Here is an 11,223-nt window from a genome sequence, read left to right as displayed (position 1 = left end):
CCCGCACCTCTTCCTCCCTCTCAGCTTTTCCCTCCCTGTTCCTCCATACCATGCTCCCCCTATTGTATAAGCTCGGATCCTTGCTGGGATGGCTCACCTGTGTCTGTCATGGTGGCCCTGACCATGCAAGCTCTACACGGGCTCGAGATCTCCAAGTTCAAGAAATGTAGAGCGTCGGACCAGTGAGCGTGTTGCTGCGGTGCACCAGTCAGTCTCAGAGGTAAGTGGTATATCTAACGGTCTTAGGAGCCCGGTAAAGTGCGAGTAGTAATGACTGAGTTGGGATGCGTCAAGGGCGCATTGAGACAAAGGCGCTCGACGTGCAATGTCATCACGTGAGCGCGAGAGGACGGGATGTTCTCTGGCTGGCGGCTCAACGTTGGCTCATTTCTTCATGCCATGCAACCATTGCGTGCTCGGCTGCTTGTGCCCACTTACTCCCAGATCAACGCACTTCTCCCTTCGCAGCCGCTTGCTCACACATCATCGCAGTTTCGTGGGCTTGAGATTGATTATTCATGTTCTGTATCGCCATCTCCACAGTCCGGAGTCCGGGGATTCTTCTTCATATGCATGGCCGCAGCTTGAGCGTACGTATTTTGTATGAAAGTGCGAGTCCTACTAGTCATTGCTGGGCTGATAAACCCGTCCGGACTGACAAAATTTCATATGCGTTTGCATAGTGATTGTTTATCATGCGATGACGTCTTCTGCACAGCACAATCTCATGGACATCCTTGGCAGCTCAAAATCCACCGTTGCGCGATTTATGCCTCTGCAAACTCGGGTCTCGACACGGCCATCATGCTACGCCGATACGACATGGACATATGCATGGGCTCACCTGGCAGCATAATTATGCGTGAGTCTCGCGCTGCGGTCGTCTTCGCCAATTTTCAGTGCCTAATCTGAAACGATCGCATACCCCGGTGACCTGCGGCCTTCGGAGGTGTTTGCCCTGCCCACCACGCATCTTTTAGAATGGATGGCCTTTGCACTCGGCATTCTATGCAGTTATACACATTGCCAGCAGGCAAGTCCTTCATTTGCACTCATCTTTAATTTGTTAAACAAGAGTGCCCGACTGCAGGTCTTTCAGCGTCGAAGCTAATGAGTTAGGCAAGCATTCGCGTTTAGATATCGACAGCCCTTACCATTCATCATGTGACGCGGCTATCATGGCGTCGATGAAGGGTCATTTGCAGCAGCATCATGCGGATTAAACAGCACAAGGAGGCCAGATGATGGGGGAGCGTCAGTGGAGAAAACTAGCCTGGCCTGTGATGGGGTAAGAGCATGAATCAGCAAAACAGTCCGTGATTTCCATAGATATCATGCAGCGGGTGATGCAATGAGAACTTAGAAGAGCGAAGAGGACAAAGAGATGGGTGTCGGGAACGACCCTGGACGGCCGATGAACGCAGCACGAGGAACGCAAGGGCACAGGTCGAGAGAGGGGACATGGAAATATGCCAAACAGATGGGAACGACCCTGGACAGCCGATGAATGCAGCACGAGGAGCACAAGGGCATAGGTCGAGGGAGGGAACATGGAAATGCTGGTAGACTTCTGCTAAGGATTGTTAGTAGGTGGTAGAAGGGGTTGGAATGGAACTAGTTTGGTCGGCAATGAATCATGGCCTATCTCGGCTGTAAGTGCTCTCTGAACAAATTGAAAACAAACCCAGCATCCTTGGGCTCTTTGTCCCTTTCCTGCTCTGCACACTGCCCTCTCTCCAACATTTTCAACGGTTGCATGCGCACACTCACACACACCAGGCTACCACGTGAGCGATTTCTCAATTGCTGATAAATGACACACCGTGAGCTATGTAACTGAAGGGCTGATGCTCGCATCGTTAGACCGGTACCTCCAACTCCCATGCAAATAGTCCAGCTGCGTGGCCTTCCGCGCGTACCTTGCTGCTCTTTCGACGGTCTCAGAGAGTCGAACGGAGAAGATCGTACATCTGTGAGGTCGTTCGCGCTCGCGTTTTCATGTCCATTCGTATTCCGTCGCTGGCCAGGGTGGAGCCTCCACAGCAGATGCGACAGCCCCGACGCCAACTGGGCCGTCTCAGACCGCCGAAACAAACCCGGACGCCTCGTCTGCCCGAATGCGCTCCGCGACGAGTTTGACGTATCCACAGAAACGAGCTCCGGGCGCGACATGTACATGCTCGGGCTCGACGCAGAGTTCGCGAGCATGGGCCCGTCACCGAACGCGATGCCGCTATCAGTGCTGTTGCTCGTCGCCTCCGTATTCAGCGGAGCCGGCCCTCGCTCACCCTGGTTCTCCATCAACGGGTCCTCCACGGAGCTGCCTGCCTCCGATTGACCTCTGTGCAATTTTTCAGCGGTGCGGCACATCAGGCGAGACTGCGGGTCAGGTGGATGCTCACCGGTACACGACCACCTCCTGCTCTCCCGGCTCCTTCAGATACCGGTGCTAATGATGACATTATTGGATGGTATCTACTCCAAAAGACCACTCTATGCATAAACGCAGCCATGACAAGAATGCTAGTAATCTATATGTGACCATGCGACAAGAATCAGTGCGTGCTTAGTGTACAGTTTTGCTATCCTTCCTATGGGAGCGGCGGTGGAGACAAAACCTAGTGTGCGTCCCCGCATGACGCTCGGCCGCCTAGTGTTGGTGATGACAGGTGGGGATGACCACCTCGGGTTAGACGGAGCGTTGTCCCAAGACAGCGGTCTCGCCATTAGATATGCATGACCTGCGAAGCTATCTTGCTGCGTGCACGGATCGCTGGGCCCTTGAAGAACAACACCTGCAGCAACCAATGAACAAAGCAATCCCACTACACAGCGAAGGACGATACTCACAAACGGGATCGGGATCATGACCACTGCGATGAGCGCGAACAGCGTGTTCGCCCAGTGGTACGTCAGCCTGGCAAACATCTGTGTCGTGAACATCGGGAACGCCATGCCCATCAGGTTCCGGAAGAGACTCTGGCCGGCGAGCGTGGATGACGCGAACGTGCCGTAGCTACAATCGAAAGCAATTGGTGAGCGGAGAGGTGGTAGGGACATTGAAAGAGGTACGTACCAGTCCGCAAGATAGGTGAACACGGCGAGGTAGATGATGAACAGTGCCCACATGATGAGCTGCAGCGAGCTAGGGGTGAGGATCCGCTAGTCCGCAACGGAATGGTGGTGTACGTACAACAATGCCGATCGCCGGAGCGATCCAGTACACCTGAGTGTACGTCGACCAGGCGAAGATGAACATGCCAATCGGGAAGAGGATGGCGGCTGCCATTGGCGCATACAGCCGTGCTTCTGGTCCTCGAGTGGCAACGTTTTTACTGTGCAACGGCGACTGTGGGCTAAGCTCATCGTTTAAATTCACAACAGCATGACGTACCTATACATCTTCTCCTGAATCACATTCGTGCACAAGCCAAGCATGGCGCCTATCCTGTGAGTAGTTCAAGTTGTGAGTAGTTGAACACCTCTGTCGAGCTAGACCATGTACGTAATGGTGATGAACGCCGAACCCTCCTCGCCCGCGTTGAAGTGATGCAGTGTTCGGAAGACGGGACCAATGGCCCTAGGCGACATTATAGTCAGTCTGGCATTCCACCGATCAGGGAGAACGTGACCCACTCTATCATGACGTAAAGGATTCCCCATGCGAATCCGACCCACAACTGCATATCAAATGGTGATCAGCAGAGCTAGAAGGCAGAGAAGTCCCACAACGCACCGTGAAGCTCGCAATCACAGGCTCAGTCAATAGCAGATCTAACACGTGAATCTTGGCGTAAGCGAACAGCACCTTCGTCGCATGGGAAAGATCTACTCACAGATCGGACGCGTGCAGGAGATATAGATGAGTGTACCCAGCGACGCACGCTCGTCCTCAATACGCGCACGGATTCTCTTGTCACCGGTTTCCTTGCGCATCTTTTTCGCCAACCGCACCAGCAGCACCGACGCACGCGTCTCCTTCATAAAAACCGGCACAGCGACCACGAACACGCCCGTGAAGCTAAAATGCAGAGAGCTTCAGGACTAGAAGCATGGAGAATAGGGAGGATACTACCATACATAGCATGTATCCACTGAATCCAGCGCCATTCGAGGTGCGGGTTCTGCTCGATCCAGCCGGAGGCAAGGCACCCAACGCCGGTTGCGCCGATGGCAGCAGCGGCGAAGGAAGCCATTGCTACACCACGTCTACAAAGGAGCGTCGCGCTCAGTATGTTGTAAGCGCACGCCAGTGAAATGGGACGTACTCTCGTGTAGAGAAGATGTCAGCGACGGTGCCGCCCACCATGGTCGAACCCGTTGAACCAAAGGCGCCTGCAAAGAAACGCGCTATTAGGATTGTTTGAATGTTCTTGCCGCTGAAATCATCTTGAGCGTCGATGATTATGATTCGAGCCACAACGGTACTCACACTGCCGTAGCAATGGTGAAAAGCAGGAAACCAATCCCACTGCACAGATACAATGGCTGTCTACCGAACTCTTCGCTGAATGACGCGGTGACAAGAGGCACTACACCAAATCCAAGACAATATAGTGAGATGCCGAGAGTAGCCTGGAAATCCGTGCAATTCAGATCGCGCGTCATTGACGTGAAACCGAGCGCGTATGATCCCGAAGAGGATGCTGAATAAGCTGTCAGCATGCAATACGTTTATTGCTGGAAGCAATTCACTCACCGACAAGGACGGAGAACAGGCACGCGGTGAGCAGGATTGCCTGCTTCCGCGCCGGAGAAAAGTTCGCAGGATCCTGCTTGTCGCCCTTCTCGAACTCGATATAGAGAGGTTCCAGGGAAAAGTCCTCCGACTTTTCCTTTTCATGCAAGCCCTCCTTGTGAAGATGGTGGTCTCGGTGGTGGATGTAGTCTTCGAGCTGCTGTACATAGTTCTCGTCGAGGACCTCGTTGTCCGGTCTGTCTGCGGGGTTAAGGCGCGGGTCCACGGGTTCCGTGACGTCCTCAAGGCTCCGGAGGACGACGTGGTTCACGTTCTCCTCGGCGAGGGTGGCCTCTTCGTCGCGCGCGTGAGTCATGGCGAGAAAGATAGCGAGAGATGGTGACAAGGAGCATGCCCTGATGATGGATGGGTTTATATCGCGCCATGCTTGCCGTGCAGATTCATGATATGATACCCCACGGAGCGCACCTTAGATGCCGTCTCGGGATGTTGCCGGGGATTGAACCGCCGCACGATTGGCTGGGAGAGCTCGGAGACGAAACTCTGAGATTGATCTCGTCCGACGTGGACTTCGCGTCGGAGCACCTCCACTGCTGATAGCTGTCCCTACGCGATCATGCGTACTTACTCCTTCTATGCGCCGACGCTTGATTCTATTTGGCGCTCTGTAACGAGGATTCCATGTCCAAACAGCGATATGCGATCATTCCCAGTGGCGCGTGACACGCACCACTTCAGCCCTGGCTTCGAGACACGACTGCTTTGATCGCATGCCAGCGGTGCTCACGATCATCGAACGCTCACGATGCCTTGAGTGTCTGTCCTCGTTCGACTCAGCCGTCCTCCTTCGCATCCATGCCCAACGTCCGTCTCAAGCCCCCACACCCGAGCTCGCTCACCCACAGCCTCGTCCACCGTCAGAGACCACGCAGAGCTCGGCGCGCTCCTCTCGGACAAGAGGTGGGCGATCAGCAGAGGTGCGTTCAGCCGCGACCGCTCGGTCTCCCAGTCGCAAACGCGCAGGCCGTCTGGTTTGCGTTCTCCAGCACAAGGTGCCCGTTTGTGTCAGGGCGACGGAGGCGGTCCAGAGTTGACGAGGTATTAAAGACCGTGGACGTTTGCCGATGCACGACCAGGTACGCCATGCAGTGGACTCTTCGTGCATGCAGAGGATGCTCACCTGTGTCTGGCTATACTGCACTGTCCGTAGCTACTCGTACTCACCTGCACCCGCCGCGCGTGTCTGTTCTTCACCCAGTGCACATCCACCTCGCCCGCCGTGCTCGTTCTTGACAACGCCTTGCGACGACACCACGCTATGTGCACGCTCACCATCCACACCGTCGTCGACACCATTCAGGCAGCCACCAACACGCCGATGGCCGGTCCGCTCCTCGCAGTTGCTTGTGATAACAAGTCGACTGGAGTACGGTGCTGCGCGCTCTCACTGCAAAGTCCGATCTGCACGCCATTCACAAGTACGGGACCGAAGACATGCCATTTCGCACATCGTCGCCCTCCCCGCTGACGACACCACCATCGCGTCTCTGGCTCCCCCTCGAGCACCGTGCGTTCGTCTCCCCGCCGTCCGATATGCTCTCGTGAACGTGCTTCGGAGCCATGCACCCTCAACACGCAGAGACGGGCGGACGTCTTGGGTTTCGCCCTTGCAGCGGGCCGGCACTGGCACTCAACCCGCCGACTCGCGGTCGTCGAGACGCATGCCGAGCACGCCGCACGGGACCGGCTGTATGTCGATGATGGCCAGGATTTCGAGACGGCGTGCTGGACGGCAACGAGCTGAAGACGAACACGGTGCGGACTTGGTACGACGATAAGAAGACAATCATCGTCGAGCGTTGCCTCGCAGAAGCATGTCGTCGTGCTGACTCGCCAGTCTATAACGTGCGGCGGCGGGCCTTCATCGCTACGGGTGTCGAGGCACCGTTGGACGAGGCGGTGCTGGACGGGACGTATGGTTCTGAGGTATGATATCTTGCATCCTTTGATCCCACTCTCATGATTTCTTTGTACTACTCACATTCAAAGCAACATATTTCTTCATTCTCCGGACGGCTTTTTAGCGTAACGCTGACGTGAGGACGCGAGAGCAATCCGAGTCAGGCGAGACCGCAGGGTCCCGAGGCTGGACGCTTTCGAACGTCTCCCCCGTGCGTCGTCACTGCGACGAGCCCCTTGCGCGCTCGCATGCCACATTCATACGCCAGTCGAATGTCTGCGACACGCGGCCGAGAAATGCGCAATGGTGCGTGCTGGGAGGACGTGTACCCCGCTGCGCCTTCTCTTATTCGCCGGTTACCGCGTCCGTCAGTGCTGGCGAACACTCATACCGACTTGGGCGGTCCACGCCGCTCTGTTCGAGGCCAGACCTTCACTCATCGTGTAGCGCACTCATTTCGGTCGTGCGCCGCTGGTCATGCATGCATGCGCCTCAGCAACCTCAGGCGCGCTCGGGACCTCACCAGCTGCGCAGCGTCGCATCACTCACGGTCTTCCTCGCCGTGCCTTCTACGTATGTAATCCTTAATCCAATATCCTCTTCCCTACGCTATCACCATCTACCCCAAACCCCCTTCAGGCCCATCCCTTCGGTCTTGATCAGCCCGGGCAGCCTGACCGCGACCGCAACGTGAGGAGAGGAGGTGGATGCGAGTCCGGCGGGTGCGTGCTTACCTGCTTGCGAGGCGATGAACGCGTTCTGTGCGGGAAGCAGCGTGAGCGACGGGCGATGGAGAGATGTGCGGATGGAATGGACTTACGAAGGAGCGGCGGGTGCCGCAGCGTCCGCGGGTCCGGGTCGGCGCGGTTCTTGTTCGCGTGTGCGAGGTGCGAGTCGTCCTGGTGCGTGTGGGTCGAGTCAGATGGAGCAGACAGTCAGCATGTGCAGCGTACCAGGATATTCCGAAGTAGCAGGTCTGCGTCGTGGATAGAGTCAGGGACGGGCTGTCCGGAAAGTCATGTGGACGGGACTTACGGGAGGAGCGACGGGTGTCGCTGTGTCCAAGGTCCGGTTCGGAGGGTTGCTGTCCGGGTACTTGCTTTGGTCTTGCGAGACATGGGCGTTTGGTGGCCGGGTGAAGAGCGGCATGCTGCGTCTGGGCGAGTCCTCAATGGACATCGTGCCAGCTGCAGAGCGCGGTGTGGGAAAAGATGTGCATGGGCACTGGTGAAGTGGAAGCGTGTTCGTCTGCGCTAATCCCGGGCGCGATATGCACGGGAGGGCGCAACGGTCAGTGCGTTCGTGTCAATGGTCGGGGTGGAGACTCGCATGCGTGCGCCACGCTATGACGGGGTGGGTCTTCAACGTTGAGACAGCGACCGTGCACTGTCTTGAAAGGCTGGATTGGGGTTGGTTGAGCATGTAGGAAGCGTCGATGGTTGCATCGGACGCAGACGTTCGAGGGGGTACAGAAAGGGCAATTTGCGGACAGACTGAGCACACGCGCTGGCCGGTTCAGCCTCACGGTCGTCCTCGGCAATCACGCTAGTCGTCGACGGAGTTGACAGACACGGGGAGAGATTCGCACCCCGTCATCGCAAGCCGGCCTCATGAGGGCATCACAGCGTCCGTCTAGAACGATGACATGGACGTGTCAGTGATTGCGCCAGACGTGGACATGCGATATCCACAAGACGGCGAGGGAGCGTCTTGCAAAGCAGCAGTCTGGCTGCAGCCGGAGAACTGGCAGTGAGCGCGTCCACGTCAGCGGCCGAGGGGAGAGGGACGTATATATGATGAGATGGCTCGTTTAGACGAGTCCTAAATGCCGTGACGCGGTCGTGCTGCCTCAGAAAGATCGCATCCGTCGGACAGAGCGGTTTGGGAACACTGATGGCTAGCGCCAAACACGGGCTTGCGAGGTCCTACGGGACAGACCGCGCGAAGGACGGGGCGTGAACGTAGCGACCGTGCGCTGGGCAGCTGACGATCAGGATGGCCCTGGGGAAAGCACTCTTGCAATGGCAGCGCGCTGTCTGAAAGATAGCTATGCATGTGAGTGATTGTGCCGAAAGTGGGCATGCGATACGCACACGATTCTTGCAAAGAAACGGTGGGCCGGGGCCGGGAACTTGCAGTTGGTGTATCCGCATCAACATCCGAGTCAAGAGCAACCTCGGGCTGGAAATGCCAACTAGGCGCCTGACCTCGACATAGAAAGACCGCAGAATGGGCTGGGCGACGAACATGTCTCGAATGCATTGGCCATGGGGTTGGAAAGCCGAGCATCGTAACAGCCCTGGACGACTGTGTTGAAGCTGTCGGCGCTACGCGTACTGGGTGGGAAAGGTCTCGCGTCGTTTAGTGTGGTGAGTGGAACACGTCCGTCGTGGCGTCAGACACAGGCACGGCGATGGTACATCTCGCGAATTCGGCAGTCTCATGCTGGCAAGCCGACTTTTGTGGCGCTCCTCTCGCGAGCGCGCTAAAGTCGTTAGTGACTGTTCATACATATTTTCGCTGCTCAATCGCATGAGGATGTTGATAACATTGTGCGTTGGCGATCGAAACTGGCGATCGTGAATTATTGACCGAGCGCGGGAGGATGCGACCGGCTTTGTCAACGAGGACTCCACTACTTCATCGCTGCTCGATTCACGGGCTGAAAATATTGCAGGTGGCGAGAACGTGTCTATATACCAGGAGACGTGAGCGCAAGCCAGATGACCAATCATTCTGTGCACTTACGGTTCGAGACGGTGCGAAACCGGGGCAGGAGGTGCGGTCGGGCTTGCTTATGCACACGCCGCACAATTACCGGAAACAAATTGGTCAGCAACGACGGGACATGAGCGGGACTCACCGAACATGGCCACGGTGAGTGAGGGGTGCGTGGACTCCATGGCGGGCATTCAGGACCAGTGTAAAATGAGAGTGGAGGAGACGACAATGTGCATGTGAGGGGTGAGAAGGCAGATGTGAGGAGGGGAGAGGAGATGCGAGGACGGGGGTAGACAATGCCAGCCATTCTCAAGCTTTTCTCACCAGGCATGCCGTATCACACAGGAAGTCTTCTGAACAGTCAGCAGGCAATGCTGCCGGTGCCGTGCATTTTGCAATTGCAACTTCCTTGGGCCAGATCAACGTAAGCGAGAGAAGGTCACTAAACCGGCTCACCTGCACACTCTCAGCGAACTTGAAATCAGGACGGATACTCGAAAGACTAGAGCGTAGGCAGTATGGTTCACGGTGAGGAATGCGATTGCATGGACGTTTCATTCGAGCACAAGCCGTCACCATTGCGAGTGTAGATACATGCGCTCGGCGCCTTGCTGCGTACTGCTCCAACGAGCTTCTCGAATGGTCCATGACTCGAGAGCAGTCTCACGAGAGTCAATAGAAGGCAGTTCAGATGTAAGTGTACATGCAGGAGGAATAAGTGCAATGTGCCGAGGTTGGGCCTCCTCCGTGCAGACTCGGGCCAGTTCATTAATGAACACCAATTGTGGCTCTTGAGATGCACCAGAAGTCATCCGAAGTTGTACGTATATTAATGATCAGACCTTGAAGAACCAAGAAGGCCGGGCATCAAGGGAAAACGCACCCACGAGATTGCCTTCGCGCGACCAGACAGCCATCGGATTGATGGATCGCGCACTGATCTGCAACGTTTCCTGTCACGCGTCACTCACCGATGGGCCCAGAATCGACGAACCGAGCTGAGCTGACTGGGTCGACAAGTTCATCCGGAGGAAGCTCGGAGTTCGCAATGTTGGCGTGGGTGTGGCCAATTGAAATTAAACCCTACCCTGGAACGGAAGTGAGAACCTGTCAGATTTGGAACCCCGCTATGGTGGCGGTGGCACCCTCTAGGCTTGGGCTTATCTCCTGCACAGCTCGGCTGTACACCGGCCTGGTATGAGATGATCTGTCAAGCTCCATGTCCCGTGCCACTCTGACCAGCGTTGTGCAAGACTGTGCAGGTGATGCATAGGTAACCAGTCAAAGAGCTGTAATTTCGATTTGTGCCGGCGATTTTCACATCAATGAGAATCATATCGGACAACGCATCTGAGCAGAGTCATCCAGAAAGAAAGAAGACGACACGGCATGGTAGATAACAGTGATATTCTGATGCGAACTTTACTGCAGCCCATCAGAATATGAAACGAGATGCCGGTGCATCCATGAGAGTCGGATTCCATCTAGAACATCTCTGAGAGGTCTACCATGCAATGCCGCCCTCTATGACAAATTTGAGAGTGATCTGACACATTGTTCACGCCCATTCCTGTGAACACTTTTTACCCCGCACCTCTTCCTCCCTCTCAGCTTTTTCCTCCCTGTTCCTCCATACCATGCTCCCCCTATTGTATAAGCTCGGATCCTTGCTGGGATGGCTCACCTGTGTCTGTCATGGTGGCCCTGACCATGCAAGCTCTACACGGGCTCGAGATCTCCAAGTTCAAGAAATGTAGAGCGTCGGACCAGTGAGCGTGTTGCTGCGGTGCACCAGTCAGTCTCAGAGGTAAGTGGTATATCTAACGGTCTTAGGAGCCCGGTA

The 11,223-nt window shown here is 55.9% G+C and overlaps 6 protein-coding genes across 6 annotated transcripts; 3 read left to right on the top strand and 3 right to left on the bottom strand.

Annotated features, from left to right (window-relative positions):
* Window positions 1-2,726: 2,726 nt before the first annotated feature.
* LAESUDRAFT_770883 (MFS general substrate transporter) lies at window positions 2,727-5,438 on the bottom strand (the record flags this gene model as incomplete). Its single annotated transcript, XM_040913787.1, has 13 exons — window positions 4,700-5,438; window positions 4,433-4,646; window positions 4,269-4,379; window positions 4,081-4,209; window positions 3,837-4,021; window positions 3,737-3,774; window positions 3,637-3,680; window positions 3,506-3,580; window positions 3,395-3,448; window positions 3,194-3,335; window positions 3,077-3,135; window positions 2,851-3,016; window positions 2,727-2,795 (listed from the first exon to the last, which is right to left on the bottom strand). The coding sequence occupies exons 1-13, from the start codon at window positions 5,052-5,054 to the stop codon at window positions 2,727-2,729; spliced, it is 1,641 nt and encodes a 546-aa protein (XP_040757431.1). The 5' UTR covers window positions 5,055-5,438.
* A 342-nt stretch (window positions 5,439-5,780) lies between these two features.
* Window positions 5,781-6,244, top strand: LAESUDRAFT_732969 (uncharacterized protein). The gene is made up of 2 exons (XM_040910351.1): window positions 5,781-5,835; window positions 5,910-6,244. Exons 1-2 carry the CDS (start codon window positions 5,824-5,826, stop codon window positions 6,225-6,227), a joined length of 330 nt encoding a protein of 109 aa, XP_040757430.1. The 5' UTR covers window positions 5,781-5,823; the 3' UTR covers window positions 6,228-6,244.
* A 438-nt stretch (window positions 6,245-6,682) lies between these two features.
* LAESUDRAFT_732968 (uncharacterized protein) lies at window positions 6,683-7,559 on the top strand. Its single transcript, XM_040910350.1, has 2 exons — window positions 6,683-7,418; window positions 7,480-7,559. Exon 1 carries the CDS (start codon window positions 7,141-7,143, stop codon window positions 7,351-7,353), a length of 213 nt encoding a protein of 70 aa, XP_040757429.1. The 5' UTR covers window positions 6,683-7,140; the 3' UTR covers window positions 7,354-7,418; window positions 7,480-7,559.
* A 696-nt stretch (window positions 7,560-8,255) lies between these two features.
* LAESUDRAFT_85607 (uncharacterized protein) lies at window positions 8,256-9,169 on the bottom strand. The gene has a single exon (XM_040914847.1). The coding sequence runs from the start codon at window positions 8,946-8,948 to the stop codon at window positions 8,481-8,483; it is 468 nt and encodes a 155-aa protein (XP_040757428.1). The 5' UTR covers window positions 8,949-9,169; the 3' UTR covers window positions 8,256-8,480.
* Window positions 9,170-9,756: 587 nt separating this feature from the next.
* Window positions 9,757-10,246, bottom strand: LAESUDRAFT_85556 (uncharacterized protein). Its single transcript, XM_040914846.1, has 2 exons — window positions 9,837-10,246; window positions 9,757-9,788 (listed from the first exon to the last, which is right to left on the bottom strand). The coding sequence occupies exon 1, from the start codon at window positions 10,147-10,149 to the stop codon at window positions 9,904-9,906; it is 246 nt and encodes an 81-aa protein (XP_040757427.1). The 5' UTR covers window positions 10,150-10,246; the 3' UTR covers window positions 9,757-9,788; window positions 9,837-9,903.
* Window positions 10,093-10,861, top strand: LAESUDRAFT_732965 (uncharacterized protein). The gene is made up of 4 exons (XM_040910349.1): window positions 10,093-10,178; window positions 10,230-10,399; window positions 10,429-10,575; window positions 10,596-10,861. Exons 3-4 carry the CDS (start codon window positions 10,429-10,431, stop codon window positions 10,644-10,646), a joined length of 198 nt encoding a protein of 65 aa, XP_040757426.1. The 5' UTR covers window positions 10,093-10,178; window positions 10,230-10,399; the 3' UTR covers window positions 10,647-10,861.
* Window positions 10,862-11,223: the final 362 nt, after the last annotated feature.

This window comes from Laetiporus sulphureus (genome assembly GCF_001632365.1).
Source record: "Laetiporus sulphureus 93-53 unplaced genomic scaffold LAESUscaffold_128, whole genome shotgun sequence".
Classification (NCBI taxonomy): Eukaryota; Fungi; Basidiomycota; class Agaricomycetes; order Polyporales; family Laetiporaceae; genus Laetiporus; species Laetiporus sulphureus.
Note: the sequence above shows the minus strand (reverse complement) of the source record. Positions and strands in the feature narration are given on the sequence as shown.

Bases quoted from the DNA above. Each gene is read 5' to 3' on its own strand.
- LAESUDRAFT_732968 (XM_040910350.1), top strand. From the start codon at position 7,141: ATGCATGCGCCTCAGCAACCTCAGGCGCGCTCGGGACCTCACCAGCTG.
- LAESUDRAFT_85607 (XM_040914847.1), bottom strand. From the start codon at position 8,948: ATGCTCGGCTTTCCAACCCCATGGCCAATGCATTCGAGACATGTTCGT.
- LAESUDRAFT_85556 (XM_040914846.1), bottom strand. From the start codon at position 10,149: ATGAACTGGCCCGAGTCTGCACGGAGGAGGCCCAACCTCGGCACATTG.
- LAESUDRAFT_732965 (XM_040910349.1), top strand. From the start codon at position 10,429: ATGTTGGCGTGGGTGTGGCCAATTGAAATTAAACCCTACCCTGGAACG.